General features: G+C 47.0%; 1 protein-coding gene across 1 annotated transcript; it reads right to left on the reverse strand.

Moving 5' to 3' along the window:
- Window positions 1-10525: 10525 nt before the first annotated feature.
- On the reverse strand, window positions 10526-13021 carry LOC115552739 (uncharacterized). Its single transcript, XM_030369054.1, is given in 7 exon segments — window positions 10526-10676; window positions 10678-11010; window positions 11012-11897; window positions 11900-12407; window positions 12410-12543; window positions 12546-12633; window positions 12635-13021. Coding segments are annotated over 7 exon segments (2487 nt in total).
- Window positions 13022-13367: the final 346 nt, after the last annotated feature.

Below are 13367 nucleotides of genomic sequence, written 5' to 3' on the forward strand. Positions count from 1 at the left end.
TTTTTGTGTTTTCTTGTATTTTAGATTTTTTTTGCCTTCGAAGTAACACATGCAAACCGTGTGCTTGCCACAGCGCACGGTTTTTGGTAACTGGGTAGAAAACCTAAAAGTGACAATTCATCAACTTCACAGATCCAGATGGATCAGTGCTTGTAATGAAGCCGCCGGCTACGATCGAACATTCTCCAGTGGATGCAAGTCCGTTAGGACTATTTTGTACTTTATGTTGTAAATGCCTCTCGGCATAGTACTCAGACAATATTGCTCTTTGTATGATAGGAGGCCGATACAAATCTTGGATGGGTCATCTGAAACGACTGTGATGTGCTCAGCATCTCCAACATTATAGCCTAGATAAAACTACCATTTGCAAAAAACGGAGGGCTATGCAAATAGTCTGGAGTGAACTGAGGCCAGGTCCTCGATTGGTAGTGTTGGCTATGTAAGGCTATTTAAATATATCAAAGATTTGCGCGAGAATCTAGATCTCTCCACTCCAGCAAAAAGTCATCCGATATGCCAAGATGTTGAGCCGTGGTCTTATCAAGCGCTCCCGGTGGATTGCACGTATAATTTGCATTCCGATATCAGCAGTTCTCTCAAAAAAAGGGCAAGCTAATGTGAACACATGAAATCTGCGGTGAACGCCGGTTGAAATACCCACAACCTGGTTATGTTTCAAACTTAACCTGCGCAAAACCTGGTCCGACCAGGTTTGATTCAGAGCATATGTTTCTATAGCAACTAACATACCGTGATCCTTTTGGAACGGAAAACCTGGGGTTACAGCAAACCCTGGGTTAACTTACCCGGTTATGTGATAAAACCGGCTTTGTGGAACACCCCACAGGTTTGGTTGCGAGCATAAGTCACCATGGTGATACAGCGACGCTAAAAGAGATCGACTTTCGCGGTACAACTAACCCAGGCTTTGAGCTCAACATACCTCGCTAACCCTCTAAGCGAGCTTCGTGGTACAGGCCCCAGTTCACACAAATTCAAACAAGTTCACAAATGAAAAGCGTCTTGTTAATTCAAGTTGAACAGTTTGTATTTAAATGTAACAACATCCATATACATCTCTGAAAATTGCAAAAAAAATAATTCATGTTTATGGATTTATATTACATTTATTGAAAACAAGACACGTGTGGATCAGAAATGTGTTTGTGAAACTTATTTTTGTTTAGGGATTTATTTTACATTTATACATACCGATATCCATTTGTGTGCATTGAAATGTATTTATGAGAAGAGTAATTTATTTATAAATCACTTTTTTTTTTTGCATTCATTATTAATGAGCCTGTTCTGACCCCATACGGAAGGGGTGGAACACAAGTTGAACTTCAGTTAACTTTACGCAAATGAGCGCGTCTTGCAGCTTGAGTCCGGGCATGCGATTGGAACATCATCATTCGGACCGATCGTTTTATCTTTATTGTGAGATATGGTGCCCCCTTACGTGGAATAGGTCTATATATATCTACAATAAGGTCCTGATACCAAGTTTCAGATTTTTTTATAAAACGGGGCATGGCTCGCGGCCTTATAGGTTTGATAGCGCTACTCTGTGGTCATAGCCGTATAGGTTTGAGCTATAGCCCTCACCTGTGGTCAGGGGCGTAGCACCAACTTCTGGGCCCTATGTACAAGAAGTCCTGATGGGCCCCCCAGATATGTTGAGGGGGGGGGGGGGGGGGGGGGGCGATCTACACTTAGGTGAGTGTTGCATGCAGCGCTAATCTACTGTTCTTCCTAAATTATACTCTTTCCTTCTTTCTTTCTTATTCTCTACAAACTTTGGGACCCATCTCCTTCCACATTCTTTCACCTAGAGACTTTCTATGATATTCTACTCTTCAAATATTGCCTTAGGGCTTATACAATCGAAGTCAATGGTAGGATTTTTTTTTACCATTAACCTTTGTTCAGACATTTAACAAATCAACTCACTCAATCAAATCAAAACAGAATTTCGATATCATTAATACATTTTTCAGAATCAGTTTAATTTTGTACCCGCCTCGTATATTTTTATTTAGTGAGCTATAGCGGAACGGACTTGGCAGAGATGGAATATAATAATCTGTATGTGTGTGTTACGCAGTGTGCAATGTGTGTGACGTCACACTTCACATGATCTAGCCTATGGCACACCAACGGGGCCAAAACGTCTGTCAAAATAACGTCTCCACGCGTAGATATATTAATTCTCCGGGAGCAATGGTGCTTTCACATCGCTGGAAACTATGGGGAAAACATTTTCGCGACGTCGTAAAGTTTGCGTGAACAATATACACTGTTATGATACTACTTCCGTTCGGAAACTCCGGCCATATTTTGATAACAGATGCAGCCTTCAAAACGAGCTTCCAGGAGGTTCGGCGGTTCGGACCTTATGCCGCCTTCAAAGCAGCTCGGAGGTTCGGAAACTTTTACGTGTCATTACGTAAACGTACGTCATTCCCTTCTTCCGAAATAAGAGTGTTCAGGAAACGTTTGTAGGATACGACATAAAACCGGAAAAACAGATTGTTTGTGAGACTAGACTTCATAACAACAACAAGTATGGATGCCTGCAGGGACCTCTTTGCGTTCTTTGCTGAATCAGATGAATCCGTTATTAGGACTGCTTGTGATGGTTGAACATGAGGGAGAATTTATCAGTTGATGTTTATAATTGTTAGCTATAATGTATCGTAAGGCAAATGTTAGAATGGGTGTTAAGTTCGCTTTTTAGTGCTTGCTGCAAGTTCACTTTAGTCTATCAATGAAATGGGCAGCCATTTCGTCAATTCGGATGCTCGGGTTCCTCTATTTCAGATCAAAGTTCCGAGGGAAATGAAGTTCTAATAACGGATTCATCTGATTCAGCAAAGAAGCGCAAAGAGGTCCCTGCGGGCATCCATTATTGTCTAGGCTTTCAACTATGCACCAATCAACGTGGGCACCGCCCACATTTTTTCACGGTACCGTGTATATAAGGCGGCGCATACCGCCGCTCATCCTCCACGCTATTCTTTCAGCATTTGGAGGGTACAGCAGGTGGGAAACTAAACGGCTACGCCTACAATCATAGAACTAGAGTTATAACATCATAACTATTGTTCTATTTCATGTATGCTACGCCGTCTAGGCTCCGCCTTATGGGCTAAGGCGAAGCTGCGAGCGGAGCCCAATCAATGTACTCCTGCTGGACCCCAGTCAAAAATACTTAAGTCACCAGGGCACATAAGACTCAAAAAAGCCGAGGATGTGCAAAACAAAACAGCTTAATAAAAAACGCATTCCTCCTAGATCAAGCAAGGCGATGATCAAGAGAAAAAAGTGAGTCTGTAAAGACTCCGGTCCCAATCCGTGCTTCATGGAATCCATGAAAAGTGTAGAGAAAAACCAGAGTAATACGGTTTCCATTAGGTCCGCTACCACCGGGGGCGGAGCTATGGAGTTCGACTCTCTAATAAGGGGCTTCTCTCATCCGTTTCTTATTTGAAAAAAACGGCGGGAGTGCTATACTGGCAGACAAAACCAACTCGTCAATTGGCGAGCCAATAGGAACCCCTCTAGTCCGTTTTTCATTTGAAAAACGGCGGGAGAGAAATACTGGCAGTCAAGTCCAACTCGCCAGCCGGAGAGAGGAATTTTAACGATGCCGCTTAAAAGAACATGCCTTTATTCTTAAGCCGTAGAAGGGGCCCCGGACTCCAACACAGAGTTGCCGAGTGAGCTCCAGGACATGTCTAACATGTAAAAACTGACAAAGGGGCCGGGGGAAGACCAAGACGCAGCCGCGCCGATGTCTTCCAACGAAACGCCTCTGAGTAGAGCCGTTGAAGCGGCCACGCCCCGTGTCGAGTGAGCTTTAACGCCCAATGGTGGCGCTATGCCCTGCCGAGAGTAGGCTAGGCAAACACCCTCACATATCCAGCGAGAAAACCGCTGTTTAGAGAGAGCGCGGCCCCTGCTAGCGTCGCTCTAACACACAAACAACTGTTGTGTGGAGCGGAACGTGGACAAGCGTTTTACGTACATAGCCAGCGCCCGCACCGGGCACAGGAGATGCAACTCCGCCTCACTAGAATGAGGCGGGTGGTGAAAAGCCTTAAGCACAATATCTCTCGACCGGAAAGAACTATTAATGTTCTTTGGGAGGAACGCAGGATTAGGTCTGAGCAGCGCAAAGGAGCTGTCCTCGTTTAGCAACAAGCGGCTCGGGGCTGACAGACAGAGCGGTCAACTCACAGGCCCGCTTGGCAGAAACCAAAGCCAATAAGAGCACCGTTTTAAAGGACAGGGCATCCAAAGGGGCCTGAAACAGAGGCTCGAAAGGGTCCCTGGACAGCCCGCGCAACACGGTGGGGAGATCCCAGCGTGGTGTAAGCTCGCGCGAAACAGGCCTAACCCGTCTAGCCCCACGCAAGAATCTCTTGACCAGTGGATGGCTGAAGGTCGGTCCACCATCACAGCCTGCATGGCAACGGCTGCCGCATAGACCTTGATAGTGGAAAAGGCCAAACCTTTTTCCAATAAGTATTGTGAGACGCAAGCACGCTTCCCACCTCGCATTGAGATGGGACAGCGTGGTTCCTGTCACACCAATCAGAGAAAGCGCACAACTTCGCTGCATAGAGGGAAGAAGTAGAAGGTGCACGAGCACCCTGGATAGTGTTGATAACCGCTTCAGGTTTCCCCAATATTCCAGGTCTGGTGACACCGAACGGGGTAAGAGGAGGAGCTGTCACGTTTCTGGACAGCGCTTTCACGTTTCTGAGAATGCGAAAGCGGGAGAGTGCCAACAGGATGGCGTCTCGCCGAGGAGGCGAGAGCATCGGTGTCATGGTGGCTGTGTCTAGGCAAAGCCCCAAGTAGACTATCTGCCGGCCGGGGAGCGGAAAGCTCTTTTCCCAGTTGATGGCAAAACCCCGGGATGAGAGATGGTTTATCACCGTCATGGTGTCCCTTCTTGCAGCTTCCTCTGAGTTGCACAGAATAAGTAGGTTGTTGAGGTAGAAGAGAACCCTCTTTCCCTGACGTCTGAGCGGTCCCAACGCCGTCTCCACACACTTTGAGAAGGTGCGCGGGGCCAGGGAGTAGCCGAATGGCAGGCACTGGTACTCGAATGCCACCCCCATAAAGGCGAAACGGAGAAACTTCCTGTCCGCCTGCCGAACAGGGACGTGGAATTAAGCATCCTTGAGATCCAGGGATGTGAACCAGTCGCCCTCTCTCACACATCGGAGCAGCGCTCTGATAGTGAGCATTCTGAATTTCCTCGCGCCGACGAATCTGTTGAACACGCGAAGATCCAGAATAGGTCTCTTCTCCCCTGACTTCTTGGAAACATTTACATTTACATTTAGGGCATTTAGCAGACGCTTTTATCCAAAGCGACTTACAATAAGTACATTTGTCATAAGAAGTGTATCAATATATCGCTGTCGGTACAGAAAGGATGTTCATAGAACCAAGTGCAAGTACAACAATCGCTAAGCTAACCAAATTCCCTGTGTTACAGCAATGATAGCAGCTACTGCAGTTGCTACACAGTTAAGTACTATAATACAATACAATACAACACAACACAATACAGTGTACAATGGTGGCCACAAGGGGGAGGGTGGCTATGCAGTAGTGGTGCAATGGTTCACGGGTTTCCCGTGATCCGTACGGAAGAGGACAAGAAAGATGCATTCTATGACCAGCTGCAAGCCGTGCTGGATGGACAGAAAGCAAAAGACATCACCATTCTAATGGGGGATTTCAATGCTAAGATCGGTTCTGACAGCACAGGCTATGAAGACATCATGGGAGCACACGGTCTGGGCCAGATGAACGAGAACGGAGAACGTTTTGCCGACCTGTGCTCCCACAACCAGCTGGTCATAGGAGGCAGCATCTACCCTCACAAACAAATCCATAAGGCCACATGGAGATCTCCAGACTAGGGATGTCCCGATCCAGCTTTTTGCACTTCCGATCCGATACCGATATTGTAGCTTTTAGCATCGGCCGATACCGATACCGGCCGATCCAAGCATGTATTAAAGATTAAAGATATTTACTTATTTTGTTGTACTACTCATGTTGAAAAGGGTTTTACTCTTAAAACAACTAGCCAACTTAATTAGGTTAGTTTGAATAATCCACAATAGTTGGTAATGAGAAGCTGACCTGTTTATTCAGGGTTAAATAAACACAAAATAGACAAAATAATAAATAGTCAAATTACCAAACACACACTGAATTGGCATCAGTGCTCTGTTCTTGAACAACAAGAGTGTAAACAATATTGTAAACAATATAACATTATATATAAAAGCAACACACACAAAACCTGAGTAGAAAATAGTCAAATTACCACACACACAGTGTGCGCTAGGTGTGCTGAACAACGCGGACCGGATTTGGGGGGAAAAGCTGAAAAAAACTGGAATGGATTACCTACATTGATGCGCTCGAAAACACGGACCGGAGTTTTGAAAACAAACTGGATCAGGATTTTCCTGGGCAGTCCGATCCGATATTGATATGCATTTTTTTGCTAATATCGGCGGCCGATCCGATCCAAATATCGGATCGGGACATCCCTACTCCAGACCACTTCACAGAGAATCGAATCGACCACATGTGCATCAGGCATAAGTTCAGGAGGTCATGCCAAGAGAGGGGCTGATGCAGCGTCCGACCACCACCTCCTGCTGATGACTGTTAAACTTCGGCTAAAAAAGCGCCCCACAACCACCAGTACAAGAAAACGATACAACGTTGGACTGCTCAGGAGCCAAGAAATAGAGAAAAGTTATCAAATCAGCCTGAGGAACAGATACCAGATCCTACAGGAGCAGTTTGAAGATGGAGATACCGAGACTCATTGGCAACAGACAAGGAAGATGTATCTGGACACCTGTGAAGAAGTACTGGGAAAGAAGACAACAAAACATAAAGACTGGGTCTCTGTTGACACACTCCAGCGACTGAAGGAGAGGAAGGAGAAGAAGGAGAAACTTAACACAAGCAAAACAAGATCATCAAAGGCAAAGGCCCAGGAAGAATACACACAGGTCAACAAAGAGGTGAAGAAGAGTTGTCGGAAGGACAAAAGGGCCCACATAGAGAACACTTCACAGAAGTACTGAATCGATCGGCTCCAGAAGAACCACCGGACATCCCACCAGCAAAGACGGAGCTACCAATAGACTGCCTCAAACCCAGCAGGGCAGAGATTAGGAAAGCTATCAAAGCTCTGAAAATAGGAAAAGCGGCAGGACCAGACGGAATACCAGCTGAGGCAATCAAGGCGGACCTGAAGACTACCACCGACGTGCTCCACAGCCTCTTCACCAAAGTCTGGGAAGAAGAGACAATACCAGAAGACTGGAAGGAGGGAGTTATCATAAAGATACCAAAAAAGGGAGATCTCACCAACTGCAACAACTACAGGGGAATCATGCTCTTGTCTGCACCAGGCAAAGTCCTGAACAGAATTCTATTAGATAAAATAAAGGCTGCAGTTGATCCCCTGTTACGAGACCAACAGGCAGGCTTCCGGAGCAATCGATCCTGTACAGACCAGATCGCCACCCTACGCATCATTATAGAACAGTCAATAGAATGGAACTCCCCCCTATACATAAACTTCATCGACTACGAGAAAGCATTTGACAGTGTGGAAAGAGAGACCTTGTGGAAACTACTGAGGCACTATGGCATCCCAGAGAAGATTATTTCCCTGGTTCAAAACACCTACCAGGGAATGTCTTGCAAGGTCCTACACGCAGGCCAACTGTCAGACAGTTTTGAGGTCAAGACCGGAGTTCGGCAGGGATGTCTACTGTCACCTTTCCTGTTTCTAGTCATTGACTGGATTATGAAGACCATCACAACAGGAAGCAAGACCGGCTGGACCCTCTGGAAACAACTTGAAGACCTTGACTTCGCTGATGACCTGGCTAGTCTGTCCCATAATCACAAGCAGATGCAAGACAAGACTACAAAACTGGCAACAACATCCCTGGGAACAGGCCTCAGGATAAACAAGGAGAAGACTAAACTGATGAGGATTAACACCCCTACCACCAACCCTGTCAATATATATGACAGACCCATTCAGGAAGTTGACTCCTTTACCTACCTTGGCAGCACCATAGACCATCAGGGGGGCACAGACAGCGATGTCTTGGCCAGGCTAGGCAAAGCCAGAGTAGCTTTCATTATCCTGAAGAACATCTGGGGCTCCAAAGAAATAGCCACATCAACTAAAGTGCGCATCTTCAACACTAATGTCAAAAGCATCCTTCTCTATGGTTCAGAGACGTGGAGAATGACGAAGAAGACGTTACAGAAGATCCAGACCTTTATAAACACCTGTCTGAGACGCATCTTTAGAATCAGGTGGCCAGACAAAATCAACAACAAAGAGCTGTGGGAGAGAGGAAGCCAGGAGCCAGTAGCAGAACAGATCCTGAGAAGAAAATGGGGATGGATAGGCCACACACTGAGAAAACCCACAGATAGCATCACACGGCAGACCCTGACCTGGAACCCCCAGGGGAAGCGGAAGAGAGGACGCCCCAGGAACACCTGGAGACGGGACACGGAGGCGGAGCTGAAGAGGCTTGGATCCAGCTGGGGGGGGGCGGAGAAGAGAGCCCAGAGCCGTGCTGAGTGGAGAGTCGTCGTCGATGGCCTATGCTCCAGGCCAGAGCAACGGGCATAAAGAAAAGAAATCCCATTGAAACGTAAACCGGAACCGGAACCGGACGTGTTTAGGTTTGGTTGTAGTCTTTTCGCTCGGTTCGTCGTATCAACAGTAGGGCTAGAACCGAGCGAAAAGACTACAACCAACCCCCCTTGAAATCAGTGGCGTGGCGTGGGGATTTTTTTTGAGGAAGCCAAGTGGATGTATTTAATGCAACTACAAGAGCTATTTGAGCGCCTGGTCATTTACCAGGACTTACACATGCCTGTAATCTGACACACTCACACACACACACACACACACACACACACACACACACACACACACACACACACACACACACACACACAGTAGGCATACTCCTAAACATCTCATTAAATTATACATTTTATTATAAATGCAACCCCTCCCCGACCGAAATGCACAAGCCGCTAATGGTCAAAGCATCGACAGCGCGGCTGTCGGCTATTTCAAGTTTCATGTTCACGTGTAACACGACTCACACAATCACAGTATTTGATATGATAAATAATATGTGGCTTTTTGATTTACCGTGCCTCTCGATTGCCCGGGACAAGTTGGCAAGGTCCACGAATCCTGTAGTGACCGAGGGATTGTTGAGGGAGCACGAATCCTTGTCAAAAAGAAGACACGGCCAGCAAAATAGTCGCTGAGGTTTGCTGCTGCCAGCTAGCCACTCCGTTTGCGTAGTTTTCTTCATTGAACGTCCGAAAGAAGCCTTGCTTTCTCTCAACGCGCAGTTTCAGCTTCGGTGTTGACCTGCCATCGGATTTTATTTTGATTCGCTGCTGTTGTGGTAGTTTGGTAAAATTATTTTTAAGTAAATAATCTAAATCTCCACCCTCCATAACTGCACTTGCTAAGTAGGCTACTCAAAAATGAAAACAATTCAAACAAGCTAATTTCGCGCTATTTGTTTTGTTATAGTTTTTTCGGTGACGTTGATAATGATGCTTTGATTTGATTGGTGTGAAGCCAAGGGCCGAGTGGCTTCCCTTGGCCCCCTCCTGACACCCTCCCGACCAATCAGAGGAGGGCAGTGTCATGACGGTAGCCTCACCTGATTGGTCAATTCTTTCTTTTTTTTTCACCAAGGGATGCCAGCTCGGGCTGGCTTCCTCGCAGTGTGCAGTGTCGTGTTTCACCGCGTCTTTAGTGTAACAGGGGCGCAGTATTGCGCATTGTGAAATGGTCAATGAGAGGAGGAAAATGGGGAAGAAATTACAGCAACACAGCACAAAATAATTAACGAAACTGTTAATATAAATGTTTTTATTGGATGACAACTACAGCCTAAAAAAACAGGGAAGCCTGGCTTCCCTTGGCCTCCGGGAGAAAACGCCACTGCTTGAAATGAGCAATGAGTCTCCCAACCGAAATCAATGGATTTACAAAATGCCAAATAAAACACCACAGAAACTGTATTTCTACTAAAAAAAAAAGAAGATAAGGATGTCTGCATTGCCTTGGGAGAGTGTAGACTCTAAACTCTCCCAAGGCAATGCAGACATCCTGAATTGTAAATCCAGGGTTAGGGATTATTTACTATCCTATCCATGTTAAAAAGAAGAAGGAATAATGCCTCAGATTGCAAATTCTTTAAATATTGACCATGCTTAAAGGAAGCAGGATTATTACCTCATTTTTCACTTTATTTTGTTTTTACACAGTTGAAGATTTTATTTAAAGTCACATTTGTCTTGTTATCTTTATTGTTGTTGTTGATCCGAAAATGATCCGACCCGTGACTCAAAAACCGTGACCCGATCCAAACCTTGAGCTTTGTGATCCGTTGCACCCCTACTATGAAGTGTCAAAGTGGACTCTGAACAGGTGAGTCTTGAGTCTTTTTCGGAAAATAATGAGCGACTCTGCAGTCCTGAGAGCGGCAGGGAGCTCTTTCCACCACTGAGGTGCCAAAACCGGAAAAGTTGTGACTTTGCTGAACGGCCTTTGCCTTGTATGCCAGTACCATCTTCTTAAATTTGATGCGAACTACTACAGGGAGCCAGTGGAGGTCCCGGAAGAGGGGGGTCACATGGGAGAACTTCTTTAGGTTGAACACGAGGCACGCTGCCTCATTCTGGATGCGCTGCAAAGGTTTAATCGCAGAGGCAGGAAGTCCAGCCAGGAGTGAGTTGCAGTAGTCGAGGCGGGAGATGACCAGTGATTGGACTAGAAGCTGAGCTGCTTCCCTTTTTAGGAAGGGCCGGATTCTGCGGATGTTGTGAAGTGCAAATCTGCAGGATCGGGCCACCGCAGTGATGTTTGCGGTGCAGCACAACTGATACCACACTGAGGTTTCTGGCAGTTGGAGAAGGAGATACAGTGATGTTCTCAACGGTGACCAGTAAGTCCATGTGTGAGCAATCTTTCCCTGGGATTAGGAGGAGCTCGGTTTTGTGGAGGTTAAGCCTCAGGTGATGGGCAGTTGTCCAGGTGCTGACGTCCGCCAGACATTCCAATATGCGTGTTGCAATCAGGGCTTTATCAGATGAGGGGAAAGAGAGAAATAGCTGAGTGTCGTCAGCATAGCAGTGATAGGAAAAGCTGTGTGATGCAATTCCCGAGCCCAGAGAACTGGTATAGAGGGAGAACAGAATTGGCCCCAGTACAGAGCCTTGAGGGACACCAGTTTCAAGCGTGCAAGGTTTGGACAAGGAGCCATTCCATGTCACTTGATAGGTGCGGTTCGTCAGGTAGGATGTGAACCAGGAAAGAGCAGATTCAGCGATGCCAAGTTCGGCAAGAGTGGCAAGGAGGATCTGGTGGTTCACCGTGTCAAATGCTGCGGACAGGTCGAGGAGAATATGAACCGATGAGAGGGACGAGGCTCTGGCAGCACGGAGGGACTCAGTCACAGCAAGGAGAGCCGTCTCAGTGGAGTGTGCCTTCTTGAAACCTGACTGGTGGGGGTCAAGGAGGTTGTTAGATGAGAGATAGGAGGACAGTTGGTTAGCAACTCGCATCTCGCTTGAGACATCCTGGAGGAGAGAGGAGGGGATAGCGTCAAGGGGGCAGGTGGTGGCATGGTTAGATGTTATCATTCTGTTGACCTCGTCAGAGGTGAGAGGGCTAAATTGGATAAAGACAGAGGAGGGGATGGGAGGAGGGAGAATGGAGGCAGGGATAAAAGAGGAGCTAATATCCTTCACTTTCTGGGTAAGTAGGTATCAAAGTCATCAGCAGTGAGGCAGGAAGGAGATGGGGTTGAGGGAGGGTTGAGGAGGGACGGGAACAGGGAAAACAGTTTCCTGGGGTTTGAGGCAGAGGAGTTGATTTTGTACCGGTAGAAGGCAGATTTGGTTGTTGACACACAAGAGGTGAAATCTGAAAGAAGGAAAAGATAGTGAGATAGATCATTAGGACAGTCTGATCTCTTCCATTTCCTCTCAGCTGCTCGCAACTTTGTTCTACAAGTCTGCAGAGGATGGGGCAGCCAAGGAGGGGGGGATGAGGATCGCGCTGGTCTGGAGTGGAAGGGACAGAGGGAATCCAAGGAGGAGGAGAGGGAGGATAGCAGAGTGTCTGAAGATTCATCTGTAGATAGTTGAGAGAATCGTTCGATAGAAGGTAGTGAAGACAGAACAGTAGAGGCAAACGTAGAGGGAGAGAGGGATTTGAGGTTACGGCAAATGGTGACAATGTGGGGACTAGAGAGGAGGGGGGAGAGGAATTCAAGGGGAGAGAAAAATCAACAAAGTGATGGTAAGACACAGGGAGCGGGGTAACGGAGAGAGCAGAGGTGCCGCAGGACCTGGTGAATATTAGGTCAAGCTGGTTCCCAGCCCTGTGTGTGGGAGGAGAAGGGGATAGTGTTGAGTGGCGAAAAAGTTGGTTAGTTCAGGTGAGTGCAACCTCTCTGGCAGGATGTTGAAATCACCGAGGATAACGAGTGGTTTGCCATCCCCAAGGAAAGCAGCTGAGGAGGGCATGCATCTCGTCGTAGAAGTCACGGAGGGGACCTGGAGGACGGTAGATCACCACAATGGAGAGCTTGATTGGAATGGTAACAGTGACAGCGTGTAGTTCAAACGCAGATCTGGCCAAGTGTTCTAGTGGAAGTACCTGGTAGGACCACATGGGCGAGATGAGGAGTCCGGTCCCCCCTCCTCGCCCGGATGGTCTAGGGGTGTGCGAGAATGAGTAGACGGTTGAGAGGGCAGCAGGAGTAGCAGAGTTCTCTGGACTGATCCAGGTCTCTGTCAGGGCCAGGAAGTGAAGGGTCATGAGGGACGCGTAGGCTGTAATCAAGTCCGCCTTCTTGACCGCCGATTGGCAGTTCCAGAGTCCTCCCATCACCTCAAGGTCAGTGTAAGCAAGGGTAGGTGGATGGCCCTTAAATGGGCATGGTAGCTCAGGCAGACTTGGCTCCGTCGAGCTATCACGCCTTTTGTTCCCCCTTGAGTGGCAGAAACTATAGCAAGAAGAAGACCTCTGAACTGATCAAACACGACAGGTCTAAATCACACTGTAGTAACAGATGGAAGGTTAGAACAAACAATCGTAATTCTAAACACTAGGAATTTTAGTTACCAAACTCACCTACAGCCAGATATGACACAACCTACTTGTAAGACAAAATGTGTACCAGGTAGTAGCGGGAGTAAAACCCTATGTGTGACTCGTGGTGGGGAACGGCAGT

The sequence above is a fragment of the Gadus morhua genome, chromosome 10 (genome assembly GCF_902167405.1).
Source record: "Gadus morhua chromosome 10, gadMor3.0, whole genome shotgun sequence".
Taxonomy (NCBI): domain Eukaryota; kingdom Metazoa; phylum Chordata; class Actinopteri; order Gadiformes; family Gadidae; genus Gadus; species Gadus morhua.